Here is a 15,315-nt window from a genome sequence, read left to right on the forward strand (position 1 = left end):
TTCGTCAATTGTTGAAAAAAGGAAATTTAAAGTTGATTTAAAAAATCATTTTCTCCGAGCCTTTCTTATCACAGTCTGTAGACTTTTACCTCCCCAAAATTCCGGTGGTGGGTAATGTAAAATAAAGCTCAAGGAAAAACATCTCAAAGCCGCCTGTCATTGATAAAAATAGATCGACTTTTAACATACAAACTCTGAGTTGTCTGGTTCTTGGCTATCTATCTTTTACTTGAAACATAGCTTCGTTAACATGGTCCTCTCCTAATAAGTACTAAGGGTGTGCCATTCTTTATTGACCAATGCTATTTAACGCAAATGTATGCTCGAGACGTTAAATCGTCACTCGTGGTAACCCAAAATTAATAGAAATAGAAATTTTGATTGCCATATTGTGAATAAATGCAATTGAAGAGAAGACTCTGGGAAAACAAGTGTAGAGCGCCTTTCCATTTGGGTAGATTTTTCACATATTCAAAGGCCATATCATCACAGTAGCCTCTCTCATTGTATAGTATCAGTAGATCGAGCCAGGAGAGAATCTTGTTTCAAAGCTATTTGAAAATCTTATGTAGTCATGGCTTTTGTTGGCCAAAATATATATTTCTATTCAATAATGGAAACTGAACATCTCACACTGCATCATAAACAGGTAAAGTGCATAAAGGCCACAAAAGTACTGGAACCACGCGTGCGGCATTGACCAAGGGTTAAAATCTGGCTTTGGAAATGTGGGAAATTATGAACAAATTATCCGTGATTATCCTGGTGACCATGGACGTCTTCCATATGGTTCATGTACTTCTCATGCCACTCGGCTGCCAAATCGCGTCGATTGGCGTCACTGTAAGCCAATTTCATCAAGACCATGAACACAAGGCCATGGAGAAGCATCGAATAAGCAAACACGAAGAGTCGGGCGGTTTTGTTCGACAGGATGATTTGAACAAATGACAATATGATTTTCTCAAAGACATTGAGCTGCCCATAACGTTTCTGTTTTTCTTGCTGCGAGAAACTCGAGAATGGGTCCATCTTTTGGTCGTATTGCGTCTTGTAGCGAGATTCCACGGACCCGGTCGCCTGATTATTCAATGCATCTCTATGACCCCCATAGCCTTGGAGATATCGTATTTTCTCATATAGCTTCACATTATCACTCTGGAGGTCTTGAACCTGATTCTGAAGGAGAACGAGTTGCTGGGATTGCTTGGAAAAGCTCTCCTCCAACTCTTCGTTCCGTTGACGATATCGCTCTCTTTGAGCTTGCACGATTGGAAGTAAAGCCACGGACGAATCGTATTCCCCGTCCAAAGGCGTCGTCGAGCTTGGAGGATAATCAAGGTCAGAACCAAGGTCGAGGGCGTCGACCAGAATGTCCGCCGATGATCGCCCCTCAGCCTCTCCCCGATTCACAGTCGAGATTTGTTGAAGTCGGGCCACGTGCTCCTCAAGTTCGGAAGCGAGCTTGCCTTTGGTCTCAGCTTCCTTGGAAGTCTCTTCGAGGCGATTCCTCAGGAGCTCCAGCTCATTGGCGATTTTGTCGCGATCGATCCTCAAGTTGGCATTCTCAGCTTGAAGTACTTTCGACTTTTCCAAGATCATTACCTCCAATGGGCGTTTGGTGCTCAGATTCAGGTTTTCATTGGGAAACTCGTGGGACTGCAAGATTTCTAAGTCACGTTTGATGCTCTCATAATCGGATTGTGAGGACAAGGCCTCGCTCATGGATTCGACTGAGGACCTCAAACGGTGAATTTCGATTTGATGCTCCTCAATCATGTCGCCCCATTTGACCTTGTCCCGTTCTTTTTCTTCTTTCAAATGATTCGTTTCGTCCATCAGTTGCTTCACCTCGGCTTTCTTGGACTCGAGCTCTTCCATCAGATCCGGATTGATCTTCTCTTCCGGCATGTGTTGTTCTCTATCGCTCAACTCTTTCTTCAAGTGCTTCAATTCGTCCCGCAAATGATCAATTTCTCGTTCGGCCGTATTGGCTCGGATCTGACAGGTTTCCAGGTCATTCATGAGGATGTCCACTTCCTCACTTTTTGCATTTCTTGACTCTTCTCGTTTACTCAAAGCTTCGAACAATTCGGTTTGCACCTCATTGAGCTGTCTCTGAGTTTGGTGATACTTCTGGGAGGTTTCCTCATTTCTAGCCGCCAAAATGGCCTTATCTTCTTCTACCCGGCGAAGCTTTCCATTATATTCTTCCAACATTCGCTCCGACACATCCTTGATGCGTTCTTGCAAGGTTTGATCGATATTCCGATCATACGCCTCCACCTTGGCCTGCAGCTCAGTCAGCTTCTTCTCCTTGACCTTGTAATCCTGGATCTCTTTATTGTAATCCTGAATGGTCTCGCGCAACTGTTTCGTCTCGATCTCATAATCCTGCAACTTGGACAGGCTTTTCTGAGCTTCTAGCGTGTGTTCTAAAACCGGTACCGGATCGGCCACATCGGCTAGCTTCTTGTACAAGTCGAAAAAGGCCTTTTCCGCGGCCTTGCTGCGCTTGGACAGGGCATCCACTTCGTTTTGAAAGCTTTTAATCAAGGGCGCCACGGCGGATCGGGTCTCTTCGTCGTTGCTCTTCTTGAATTCACGGGTGAGATCGATGAGGGATTTCTTCGAGACATCACTGGCATCTTGGCGGGCCGTGATGTCCGTGGCCACTTCGTCTAATTGGCCTTGAACCGAGGGTAGGTCGAAGGCTTGCCAGAATTGGGTCAGTCCTTGGAGTTTGCTACTGGCCATGATTGTGGGTAGACCCAGGGGGATTCAGTCCATGGTCCAGAAACGTCGACTGAATGAAAGGAGACCAACTCAATCCATCAGATGGTTGGCTCTGTTTGACAACTTTTTCGGGCTTGGAGAGATTTCCATCAGGGTGACGGAATGATGAGTGATGATGGTACATCATTTTCAGACTGTCAAGTAGCCATGTGATGGCCGGATGCAAATATATTATCCGAGGTATGAGCCTTGAACCAAATTAATGCTTTTTGAGTGCTGAAAAATGTGAGCCTGTCTAGTTCATACGAATTTGATTCCATTGGTATGAGTGAGGCAGTCATGTGAGATGGTGTGATTTTCATCACACTCAAGCTGCCAACAACTCAGCCGACGTAGTAGTTATTTGGACGCAAACCGAAAGCAGAGATTGTGTCCTAGTTATCGCACAGCAATTAAAACAAGGACGAAATCAAGGACATCGTAACCAGGGGGGGAGGGCAGACGTTTGGTTGTGAAGCTGCCTAAAAATAAATAAAACTGTCATAACTTTCCACCAAAATCTGGACATTTTCTAATTTCCCGCCAATCTGGGACAAAAATCCGCCACTTTCAACAACGTTACACATTATGAGACATTTTCTCAAATAAAAATGCTCTGAAACTGACGTGTTTATCAAATGGCTTTGCAGATTTTTTTTTTTTTTAAATGTCATAATTTTTAATGAGACTTTGGCCCTTACGTAATTTTCCAAATTTGACACGTTTCTTCCATCTTAACCCAATCAAACTTTTCTTGGATTTTAAGATCAAGCAAAATATGTACTTTTTGCAACTGCAGGAAGGAAGAAAGGAGTGTGTCCAAATACTGATCATATTTTAACGAATTCCTGAAATTACCATTACTTTTGATAGAGGCTGGTTTGCAAGTTCTGAAAAGTGTAGCTTTTCATGTGCTGTAAGAGGGCTATTGACTTGTCAAACTTAAGAATTCGCAATTCTTTAAAATATGTCTCACGGAACCTTGTTCCGACGATTTATTTCTCGTACTTGTTTATTGGAGTAAGAAAAGCTGTTGAAAAGGAGGTCTTTTCTTTGAGACAAAACTGAAATCCACAGTCGAGTTAAGTGTGACATCTCTGGATGAAAGTTTGAACTAGTCTCTTGCCATTCCATAGCTGTTGAGTGTTTCCACCACCGATAGTGGTAGCTGGTATATTTGCCAAATATTGTCAAAATTGCACTCTTTGTAACTCGATCATAACCGTAGTTCTCTCAGCCTTAGATAACACATTGTGCTTGGCCTAGACATCTTCACCCATTTGGTGAATACTGGTGGCGGTGCTCTGGGTCACTCAAGGAATATTTGGTCTTTAGAAACAAGGAATTTTAATTTGGGATCCAGATATTGTGATGTGGAGGAGTTTTCGGGAAATGATTGCATTGCGCATTGTAGCTGGACTAATTCAAGGAAATCAAAAAAAGAAAAAAAGAGATACCAGATTAGAAGAAAAACGGACGATATGGTCAAAAAAAAACAACAAATTGGAATCTAGTGATACCTCTGATGACTTCTAATTCCACCCCAAGGTAACATAAATGTTGATATGGAAGAGCCTTACAGCCTTACCCCTACACAGGTCCCTCCTGTCATTCAAGATTCCTTTACTTAATACAAACACATATCAAGATTTATACTATACATGTCCAAACAAATTGCACAACTTGATATTTCTGCAACGGTACAGATGCTCGTGCATTGCAAAAATAAGCAAACAGTTAGTGAATGAAAGCGGGGATCAGGAGGATTTGGGTCTCGAATTTTTGGCCTCCAAATTCCCCAAGCTAAACTCTTTCTTCGGGGTGCTGTCTTAACAAGAAGGCTTGCAAATTCTACTATCTTAACGTGAAGTCGCTCAATACAAACACATATCAAGATTTATACTATACATGTCCAAACAAATTGCACAACTTGATATTTCTGCAACGGTACAGATGCTCGTGCATTGCAAANATTTCTGCAACGGTACAGATGCTCGTGCATTGCAAAAATAAGCAAACAGTTAGTGAATGAAAGCGGGGATCAGGAGGATTTGGGTCTCGAATTTTTAGCCTCCAAATTCCCCAAGCTAAACTCTTTCTTCGGGGTGCTGTCTTAACAAGAAGGCTTGCAAATTCTACTATCTTAACGTGAAGTCGCTCAATGCATTTATGGAGAAGAAATGCTATTCCATTCCCATTGCCTCTCGAAAATCAGTTTGCTCCAGACTGGAACAACGCATCGGTGATAATGAAGGGGATTTGAACTAAGGGAGATTCAATACTCAAATGAAAATGAATGGGACAAAGCCCAGGGAAGACACATAAGAGGGATACAGGAAATCCATTTTCGAAGCTAACTTTTCGAGCTAAAAAGGGGCATATTATCCAAAGCCACTACTTGCCGGGCTAAATCCCCATCAAAACATTTGAATGCATTTTGAGATACGAAGTATGAAGTTATTCAAGTAAGGACAAAATCTCATCTTGGAGAATCTATCTCAAAAACCTTGAAATATCCTATCGTCCTTCCAAAAGGAGATTTTTCATCAAATTATCATTCAGATCCACGGACAACTAAATTATCTCAGCCAAAAATAAGCTCATAATTAGGGATTGGAAAAGTAGTTCATTATTTTTATCCAAATAGATTGTTTTGAGGTTAAGAGAACCAGTAAAGTGTGGGCAAAACGGCATAGAGAGCATTGTGGAAAATGCCCTCAAATTTTGCGATGTCCATAAACGACAAAGGTGCAAAAAGGCAGTGAGAGGTTGTGAATTGGCTCACCCAGAGTGGTGTCCCAAACTTTGGGAGTTTGCCTTCTCAAGGTCAATGAGAAGGGTTGTTCTCAGCAGGAGTGTAGCTATTTTCACCCATTCATGGGCATCAAATTCTTGAGGCATAAGGAATGCCTCAATTTTAGATGCACAAAGGCCCATCTGAGGAGCACTAGGAGGAAGAGACAGCAGTTGTCTCACCCTCGTTGTCAAGTCTCTCAACAGACTTATCACACCCCTTTCCTCTCTCTTTGTTCCCTTCCCGCCCCTCGCCGACATCCTCAATTCCCTTCAACTCTCTCTTACCCAAACCTTGTAACCCCACCCCATTCTCTGGACACCATTAAATCCTATGCTCAGGTGGCGATCAGAGTCCCTTCTACCTCTCTTTTACCTTCTCCTCACAGGTTTTCTCACCCTCCACCTTCGATGATTTTTGTTGAAAAGCAGGATTTTTTTAAAATAGAAGGCCTAGTCAGAGATTTGATAACTTTAGTCCATCGAAGGACAATTAGCCCCTAAAAGGGTTTAATCTGAACGTGCATTTTAAATTTCCAAAAAAGACCGCACAAAGATCAAGGTTATTGAAGAACTAGTTATAGATAGACGAGTCTCGTTTATTTCCATTGATGAGCATATCCAGTTGAGGGTTGGCAAAGCTTTTCAAACATGAGTTGGGATATATCGCCCGTTGAAGTCCAGAGATAGTACCACAATGCTAACTCTGTACAAGTCGATTGTCCAGCCACAACTTGGATATTCCTCCCAGGCTACCCCATTCTATCATGTTCCTAAAGTATTTGAACGAAACATGTGACAGTTTAATTTTCAAATTTGTCACTTTTTGCAATAAATAATTTCTGCGTACAAAAATCAAGATCAAGCTTGATTAAAGTGCGATTTACAAGTATGGCATCACAATTGTGAAATATGTTATATTGCAAACTATTTTCGGGTTTTTCTTCCTGTTTCAAAAAAGTTAAATATATTCATTTATATTTTAGGCGTAGAAAGAGAACATTAAATTTCTTGGCAACTGCTTTAAGTTATAACCGGAGCAATTTGTAGCCAAATTTGATGCAAGTGCAGTCTTTGAAAGTGTGATTTCTTATCGTTTATTCAATTAATTTGGATAGAAGTGTACTTGGAAACGCAAGTAAGGTTACTTTTGACATTTATTGATCACGTTTTGAAAAATATTATCTTTTTGGGGGTTTTAAGTGGATCAATATACTAATCTCAGCTAAAATACGAGATGATATTTAACAAAAGTTATTCCTTGAGTTTCAATAACAACGAAAATCGTTACTAGAAGTCTTGCATTTGCAAAAAAACTTCATCATTGTTATGGGTACCACCGTGCACGGTGGTTATAATTTCTGATTAAGTGCTTGCGCAAATGCCAAGACTTCTAGTTGCCATTTTCTGTGCCAAAGAAACAAAAGGAACAATTTTTGTACAATAATCATCTTTTAAAGTAGTTCATATTAGTATATTAATGCACTTAAACTACATTTTCGTAGTGCAAAGCCTAGTCAAACAATGTTATCAGAACTCTTAGTTATGCACTGACATAAAATTTCATCAATATCTATTTCGCAGATGATTAGTTATGACACTTTGAAAGTAGCATTTTGCTGTAAAATAGATCGAAAAATGACATAAACCTTCTTTAGTTAATTGCAAAAAGCAAATGATGTGCTTTTATGGCAGCATGAAAATAAATTATATTCTTTCATTTTCATAATTGTTTCCCTAACACCTAAAATTAATTGATATTGGCACCTAAAATCTACTCAGGACTTGAAATTTCCAATTCCTTTTCTTAAACTTTGAAAGCTAGACTGGCCTATCATGTGGTTGAAATTTTACAAAGGTACATTTGCCAGTTGAATTTTCAAACCTGTCACTTTTTGCTCAGATTATTTTCTACGTACCAAAAACTTATTCATCAAATGGTAATAAAAATGCCCTAAACTTCAAAATCACAAACAAATGAACTCATGATTAACGATTATGATGCTAAGGTTACGAATTGTTTATTTTAAGTAATTTTTAAGTGATATTATAAGGTATTTTTTGCTTTTTGCTTTTTCTGCATACTTTTGAAAAGTGGAACATTTTTATTTATTTTTAGGACATTGAAAAAGCACATCATATTTCTTGGCAATTTCTATAAGGCAAAAAATGAGCATTTTGCAGCCAAATTCGGTGCAAATTAGAACTTTTGAAAGGCAATATGTCAGTTTGTTCCATGGATTTTTTAGGAAATTTTGATTGAAGGCGTAACTAAGAATGCTCACCATGTCTTTTGATAACGATTTTTAAAATACGATCTTCTAATAGGTTTTCAGTGGATTAATATTCTTCTAAGAGCTACTTTTAATGATGCTCAGTTTTTCAAAGTTCGTCCTTGTGTTGTTTAAACAATGCAATGAAAAACGCAACTAGAAGTCTTGGCATTTGAGCATAATCTTTTCAAGTGTAGTGGGAACCACCGTGCCAAGTTACCTGGAGCATGTAGAAACAGCATGTACGTACATTACAGTCCATTGGTACAAAATTCTTCACGCGCTAAAAATAGAATAACAGCAAATAAACCGTTCAGTTTCGAAAAATGACATTATTCCCAATATTTGCTTTAGAATGAAATCTGCCCGAAGCTCACATAATAGACACATAAGATAATAGATTTTGTAATTGATTGTCAGGAATAAGCGTGATGTGCAAATTTTTTAGGAAAAGGGTCCAAACTGATGTTTGGCTTCCTTGACACTTTCCATTTGAGGATTTTCATGAAACGAGGTAATTTCATCACCTAACAATTTATTTGTATAAAATCACGTTCCAAAATATTCTTCAAGGTTGGTCAGTACATGTTATAATAATGGTAGTAATGGAAAACTTCTTGGCGGCTGCAAAAGAACAACATTCCAGATTTAGTCCCTCTTGGTAGTGTTCCCTTATCCCCTGAGATTGATGAACTTACTCCTTACTGTACTCTTGTCGGTCCTTTTTGACTTTCTCCAAATGATCAATGTCACACACCATTTCGCTGTAAAACACAATATGTCGTCATGATCAGATTCACGAATAATCCCACCAAACATACCATCTATAAGGAGAATAAATCATTGGATAGATATCGTACTTAAGTTTTTGATCATTGAGCTTCGTGGCCGCCTCTTTGAGTGGGATGGACAAAGCGGGTGCCTTCCCGAGATGGAGCCCATCACTCAATGACACCGCGGATGTGGCACTCGAGAGCATTGCCGACCGAATCATAAGTCCAGTGGTTCCAGGATTTCGACCCTGAGCCAAAAGCTTGGCTCTCTGTGCCTGCAGCAAAAGCCGTTTCCTCTGTCTCTCGTGCTCATTCATGTCTTTTGAGCCAACATCAATGAGGGCCGTCATAGTGGCTGCCGAGGACAACATGGCCATGGGATGGTACGTGTTGGTTCTCTGAAAATAATCAAGGCACACTCTATGACACAGAGTGTTCCACGGATCAACCCTGGACAATGTGGAACCATGTGGTACCGACGTCGGGTCCAGTTCTCAGATTAAGAGGCATGACAATGCGATCCGAACAACGTTGTGAAAAACTTTGCCAATGCCCCGGGTTCAAGTTCGAAGAACTCTCAGGACAATTTTGCATCTTTCTGAATGGCACTAGCTAGACTCATTCATTTTCGAACATCTATTTCGTCATTTTTTAGCCGCAAGCTTTATTATTTTTCGATTTTGCAATTTATTTATCACTTTCGAGAATGAGACTGTTGCATGCAAAATGTTTTGAAATGGGCGAAAAAACACAGGCATCAAATAATGACACGTAAAAATCCTCTGGCGGTCATGCCACATTGCATGATACATTTTTATAAAGATGTTTTCTAAAAGAGCAAATAAGTGAGCGATATCAAATCAGGTACCTACCACCTTAAAGGGGCGATTATGGAAAATATTACTTTCAAAAAAACATCCTCGAAAAAGAGATGTTATTTGCGGTTAGCTGAGAGGTCATATTGGATTTTTGTTCCATCAAGAAGAAAGTTCAATTTACACCATTTTGGTGACAAATTGGCACTTCAATTCTCAAACTCTTCGGGGAAAAGCTCATAAGCTGGATCTTTATAAAGCTGACAAAGAGGATAAAGTTAAAAGCGTTCTTTAGATCGATATTTAGTTATGGCTGAAAGCCTCAATTTGACGAGGATAATCTAAATGACAATCCCCATCAATTCGTGTGAAAGCCATTTCAACTTCGATTATTGGGTTTGGCTTCACCAAACCACGAATACGTCAATGAATATATTCCCGTGCAAATTTTAAATCTGATACAGACTTTCGTAGGTATTTTAAAATTGACCTATTTAAGAGAGGTTGAATTAGACCGTGGTCAAAACTCTTCCGAAGCTCCTTTAACTGTTCAGTTTTATTTTAACGTATTTAACTGCAAATTAATGAATTTAGTGTATCCAACACACCTTGATAGAACTACCGTATATGTAGAGTACTCAGAATCGAAAAGCCAATAAGTTAGTACTTACATCCACGGGCGAATCATTGTAAATGTAGAAGTAGGCAACGACAAGATATACCACAGATATGAAAAGGCAAGGAATGGGAACAGCCAGGCAATAGAAGAGCTCTAATCGCACATGGTCCAGATCCAAGTCCACTAGAACCACATCCGGCATCTTCTTCGACACGTAACAAGTGAACCTGGTACCTTCCTGCTTGTATTTGTCCACGAAATCCGTGCAAATCGTGTTGGGAGGATAACCACAGCCCTGGTTTTGAGAAGGAATCATAGTAAACATAATCTTGATCACGAAATCACGAAAGTTTTCCTCTTTCCCAACTCTAACTTTTCTCCATTCTTCGGAGATGAACGATCAAAAGAAGCCTTTTCGTGGTGTGCATACTTGAAATTCAAGTACCTAACCTCTTAATGGACCCTTCCATAAAACTTGAGGAAGAATTTGAATCACCTTAATGTTCGGGAAAAGTTTCCCCACTCCAATAGATGGCTGGTGAGAGAGATCCAAGGAACTGAGAATTTCTTCGCCCTCCGAGGTCCCAATGTGAGAAGACGAAATGTTCTCGTACTCCACAAGAATCTGCCAGCAGGTGTAAATGGTCTTTGTGCAACCTTCTTCGCAGGAGGACCAATCACAATTGGACTTGCCTGTAGGCAAAAGGAATTAGAAGATGTGATACCAGATAATTGACCCCAACTTATTCTTATTCCCAAAAGAACATCACTGTGACAGCTTCCAGACAGCTGCAGATAGCAGAAGTCCTTTATTTGAAGGTCATAGCGTGATTCTCAGAGCTCCAAACTGAGCTTGGCCGTTATGGATGGAAAATTTGACGGGTTGGATGGTTGCCTAACTGTACTGCACGTAGCGAGCATGTTACCCTAGCATCGATAGGAATATACGTACAGTACGTGAAGTTCCTCTCACGTTGATCTTTCATTCTCATGCGATTCACATTCTCCTATCTAAGCCAGGAAAAAGAAGCTCTTTGTGACAGAGAGGCTGAAATGCCAAATCCCAAAGATGGAGTGCAATGATCCTCTCATGAATCATGTTGGCAATTGCAAAGGGAGCTTTGTCAGCAAGTTTCTTAGTGTTTGTGCATGAGCACTAGAATAGGATCTTGGAGACTCTCGTTCATTTCAGTTGCAAGTATGCGATCAAGAAAGAGCTGGCACTGTAGTGGTAAAAAAAGAGCATAAAATAGCAAAAGAACATCACCCATTGCTTTTCAGGTTTCAGTCAGAGCCTTTAACAATTTACGAACATGGCTAGTGGAATAAAAAACGAGTTCAAGAAAGAGGGAAAGACGAGAGAGAAAGAGAGAGAGAGAGAGAGGGAGAGAAATACAAAGAGATACTAGCGGTTCTCCTGTGCCATCTTTGGCTGGCTGTATAATCCAATTTGTGGACAAGTTCCGTCCCCCTCCTTTTTGGAGACAAGAGGGCTTTCAGGAAATGGTACAGATGACAATTTAAGCATCACTTTAACTAATGGGAATGTTTTAGAACGGAATTGATGATGTCTCTTTCTCTTGGTCCTGTTTTCGTGGCCCCTCATTTACAAGAGGGTTTGTTGCTCTCGGAGTCCACATACAGTATGTAAGTTTACCACCAGTTCTCCCTCTCTCACTCTTTCTCCTCCCCCAACCCCCCCTTTCATCGTTTTTTAGAACAAAGGAATTCATTTCCCAACCATCAACAACATAGTGTGTTTTACAGTTACTTGTTTGCTTGGTTTGCTGTTAAGTGGCCGAGGAGGTCGAACAATCCAAAACAAAGTTACCCGGTCCTAATAAGGTTACCCAGACTTGTGCCAAAGATTGTTTTTCTACTTGAGCCTAGCTCGCAGCTTTAAAAAACGCCATAAAAAACTTTTGCTCCCCCACCAAGAGTCGAGAAGATTGCGACAGCTTCATTTGGCCACTTCAAAGAGACGAGTTCATACTTAGTGAGGACTAAAGAGTAGCGTCAGTACTAGACCATATTTCTCTGTCATGTCAAGGGTTAAAATATGGATGTTCGTTTCAAGCAGCTGTGGTCGGTGTGTTCTTTTTGGTGGCTCTCATCCTACCTTCTTTATACTCAGCCGATATGGTTGTGCAGAGTATCCCCTGGGGCTCAAAATCCGCCTGAAGGGTCGACCATGCCGGATCGATGAAAAACGGAACCAAGAATATTAAAGACAAAATCGAGAAGATGGTGAGAAGAACGAAAAAGGCTGTCATGTAGAAGAGTAGCCAATCGGTGACCACTTTGCAAAGGCTCGAGTGTTCCTCACTGTCACTTTTGGAGTCCAACATGAGCCCAGGAGGTAGCAGACCCGTGGCCATAAGGATATTCTCAGGGACGTGGGCGCCAGTAATCCCGGAGATTCCTTAGTCTCAACAAGCCCTCTGTTTTGTCCCCTTCTCCGGAGCCTTCTTCTCCAGCACCAACAGCTCTGGGTAAATAGGCTGCTCCGGATTTAAGTCTCTCGCTTGACATGTGGATCACGGACGTGAGTTAGACAAATGACAAATGACATGTCCAAGATGTCGACTGGCTTGGAAGAAGTCATCAGTGCTCGTCAGGCGGGAAACGTATCACAGACATACAGAAATTCAACAATACAGTCCTTTCCAGGACCACTCTTCACTTGGGTCCACATGGAACTAGCACATCTGAGTTAGACCCTGTTAGCCAAGTTTAAGAAGTAGTATTCTCGTTCGTGAAGCAGCATGCTTGGCTATGTGGCTATGGTCCGTACCACTCACTCTCTTCATTGAGTGGGTCCTCATTGGAACACTGTTCGACACGAGGAGGGGGTGCACGCCACCACAAGCCTACCACCGGGATTGTGGAGAGGAAAATCCTGCTGTAGCAATGTCATTGCCAGAGCCCTCTTGGGAGTACTAGTTATAGTAGTTGTAGTAGTAGTGTAGTAGTCGCAGTAGTAGTGATAGTAGTAAAGAAAGAATAAGAGGAAGAAAACGGAAAAAAACAACGCCACGCCGAGGACGAGAACATGAACGTCGAGAAGAAGAAGAGGCCTCCTCCCAAGAGAGACGGAACGATACTGAAAAGGGACGCTGAGATGAACCAAGTCCAGACAAAATGTGAGAGGAATCAGAACTCTCGACGACGAAATGAGACGATGAAAATGATTTGATGTCGTTACTGCAGTTTGTTGGTGCCTCCGTCCCTCCGTCCGTCCCCGCTCATTCTTGGGAAGGGGCACTCTCAAGCTGAGTGAGGTTCAGGATATTGGGGCACATTTGTTGTGGTGAGTTATAACCTTCTTCCGCATTTATGGGAAGGATGACTTTGTCCTAGTACTCCTGCTTTCATCTGGTTTTAGACGGGAAGTCTGGCTGGAAGATTCGAAAGTTTTGGAGCGAGAGGCGGATTTGTAAGCTTTGTACGGAATGAAGACGAACTGCCAGAAAGATAGATATATAGATAGATACATAGACACAGAGAGAGAGAGAGAGAGAGAGAGAGAGAGAGAGAGAGAGAGAGAGAGAGGAGGAGGAACATGTACGTGTTTGTCCATTTAAATTCACTCTCGCTGAGGGCCATTTCACTACTAATGTTGAAACAAGACTAAGCTCCGTGCCGGAATGGGGAATAGTTGCCGAACTTTGCTCATTTGCTTCTCGCTTCCTCTGGAGCTTCATCTGACCTTTTTGCCTTGGTTCTTCGCGCTCTTTGATATGTACGTATCATACCCACTATAAGGATTCGAGGTGAATGGAAGGGATGGGATGGAGGTCACCTCCCGAGCCACCAACCAACCAACGACAACCCGAATATCAACGCGTGAACAGGAATCTCAGGGCTTCTTCATTCCATCGTCTCAAGTCCAAAGACCGTAGCAACCGTGTTGTATACTTGGGACTTGAATAGTCCTTGCTGGCTCAGCAAAGTTGCCGGATAGCAACTTTTGTCGAAGGCCTGGCCCCATCCTTGCACCGCCACCACCGCACCACTACCACGTGCTGCACGTACAGTATAGCGTCCATTCACAAGATTGCTTGCTATTCGTTGCAAGGGCAACCAATGCTCAATATTTTTCTTTATAGCCGCAATGAAGAAGAAGTAGAGACGAAAGAAAGGAAAGGCAAAAGAAATTCTTCTCGCCAAGTTCCTTTTCCAATTTCCAATTCCCAAAAAAACACTGCTCGCAATCGCCGCAAACTTTAAATGACCGACCACGATTCCCGAGATCGGCTCAAAGATTTTCTGGCAAGCAAAATGAATTTCTGATTAGTTTGGAATCGCTTTCGTCCTCAAGAACTCAAACATTGCTCAGATCGAAACTATCATGCTCCTTCGATGTCAAATAGGGCATAAATTTATATATATATAGCGGATATAACGTGCTCTTCTTGGAAAAGTTGAGCTCAATCGACAAGGATCTCGTGGGTCCCCTTTAAAAGCGAATCGTAAACCAACTGGTCCAGGTCGTCCCAGCATCATAAAACGTTCCTATCGGGGTCTTTTTGGAGTCATTTCTCAGGCCAAATCTTTACTCATTGTCGTTTTTTTGCCACGATATTGTGCCTCTTTGGCGAAGATCACCCTCCCACAGATCTCTCTGTGTTGGAACGAGGCTGCTAGATAATGATGATACCCTCGGCTGAAGCCAATATGGGTACGTGAAACTGGAGGACGAACGGCTTCATTGGGGCTTTTTTGATGCGAGGGAAAAAAAGATCCACTCGGCTTGGTCTTCATTCACCTCAACGGTCTGTCTCGGTTGAAGCAAAGGCCCCTACCATGTCCCTCCTCTGCCACCGTCAGGGTATCTCTCTTTCGTGGATGGAGCTACGTAATAGTTTTTTCCCTTCTTGCATGGCTGTCAATGAAGAGTTCCACTTTTTTCTTCTTCTTGCTCTCCCTCTTCGCTTGACAGGACTCTCCTCTTCACTGTGTCTACTAGTATCTGCACGTCTGGCTTTCATTTTCTTAGTATCTGCTCGCTATCTGTCAGTCATCTGGCCTTTTTTATTTGAGATGTATAGATGAGATGATCTTGCTCCATGGATGGACTTTGGGCCCATGAAAAGTAGGATAGAAGAAGGAAAGGGGGGGGGGGGGGTATTTCTGAGCTTTTTTTCAAAACCAAGATGTCATACCCATAGCCACGGACATTGGAGTGACAAAAGCCCAGGAACTGATGGGTATACTACAAACACACTATACGTACATACATTCAGGCCACCGGATATCTTATCGTT

General features: G+C 41.6%; 2 protein-coding genes across 2 annotated transcripts; both read right to left on the reverse strand.

The window, feature by feature from the left end:
- Positions 1 to 562: 562 nt before the first annotated feature.
- LOC131880569 (protein CASP-like) lies at positions 563 to 2,881 on the reverse strand. The gene has a single exon (XM_059227236.1). The coding sequence runs from the start codon at positions 2,755 to 2,757 to the stop codon at positions 748 to 750; it is 2,010 nt and encodes a 669-aa protein (XP_059083219.1). The 5' UTR covers positions 2,758 to 2,881; the 3' UTR covers positions 563 to 747.
- Positions 2,882 to 8,235: 5,354 nt separating this feature from the next.
- Positions 8,236 to 13,544, reverse strand: LOC131881144 (protein tipE-like). The gene is made up of 6 exons (XM_059227919.1): positions 12,168 to 13,544; positions 10,545 to 10,741; positions 10,101 to 10,343; positions 8,702 to 9,012; positions 8,540 to 8,605; positions 8,236 to 8,465 (listed from the first exon to the last, which is right to left on the reverse strand). Exons 1-6 carry the CDS (start codon positions 12,424 to 12,426, stop codon positions 8,420 to 8,422), a joined length of 1,122 nt encoding a protein of 373 aa, XP_059083902.1. The 5' UTR covers positions 12,427 to 13,544; the 3' UTR covers positions 8,236 to 8,419.
- Positions 13,545 to 15,315: the final 1,771 nt, after the last annotated feature.

This window comes from Tigriopus californicus, chromosome 5 (assembly GCF_007210705.1).
Source record: "Tigriopus californicus strain San Diego chromosome 5, Tcal_SD_v2.1, whole genome shotgun sequence".
Classification (NCBI taxonomy): domain Eukaryota; kingdom Metazoa; phylum Arthropoda; class Copepoda; order Harpacticoida; family Harpacticidae; genus Tigriopus; species Tigriopus californicus.

Coding starts and splice junctions, on each gene's coding strand:
- LOC131880569 (XM_059227236.1), bottom strand. CDS start 2,757: ATGGCCAGTAGCAAACTCCAAGGACTGACCCAATTCTGGCAAGCCTTC.
- LOC131881144 (XM_059227919.1), bottom strand. CDS start 12,426: ATGGCCACGGGTCTGCTACCTCCTGGGCTCATGTTGGACTCCAAAAGT. Junction 10,344..10,544: donor AACTTTTCCCGAACATTAAG/GTGATTCAAATT, acceptor TCTCAAAACCAG/GGCTGTGGTTATCCTCCCAA. Junction 8,606..8,701: donor CTCAATGATCAAAAACTTAA/GTACGATATCTA, acceptor TGTGTTTTACAG/CGAAATGGTGTGTGACATTG.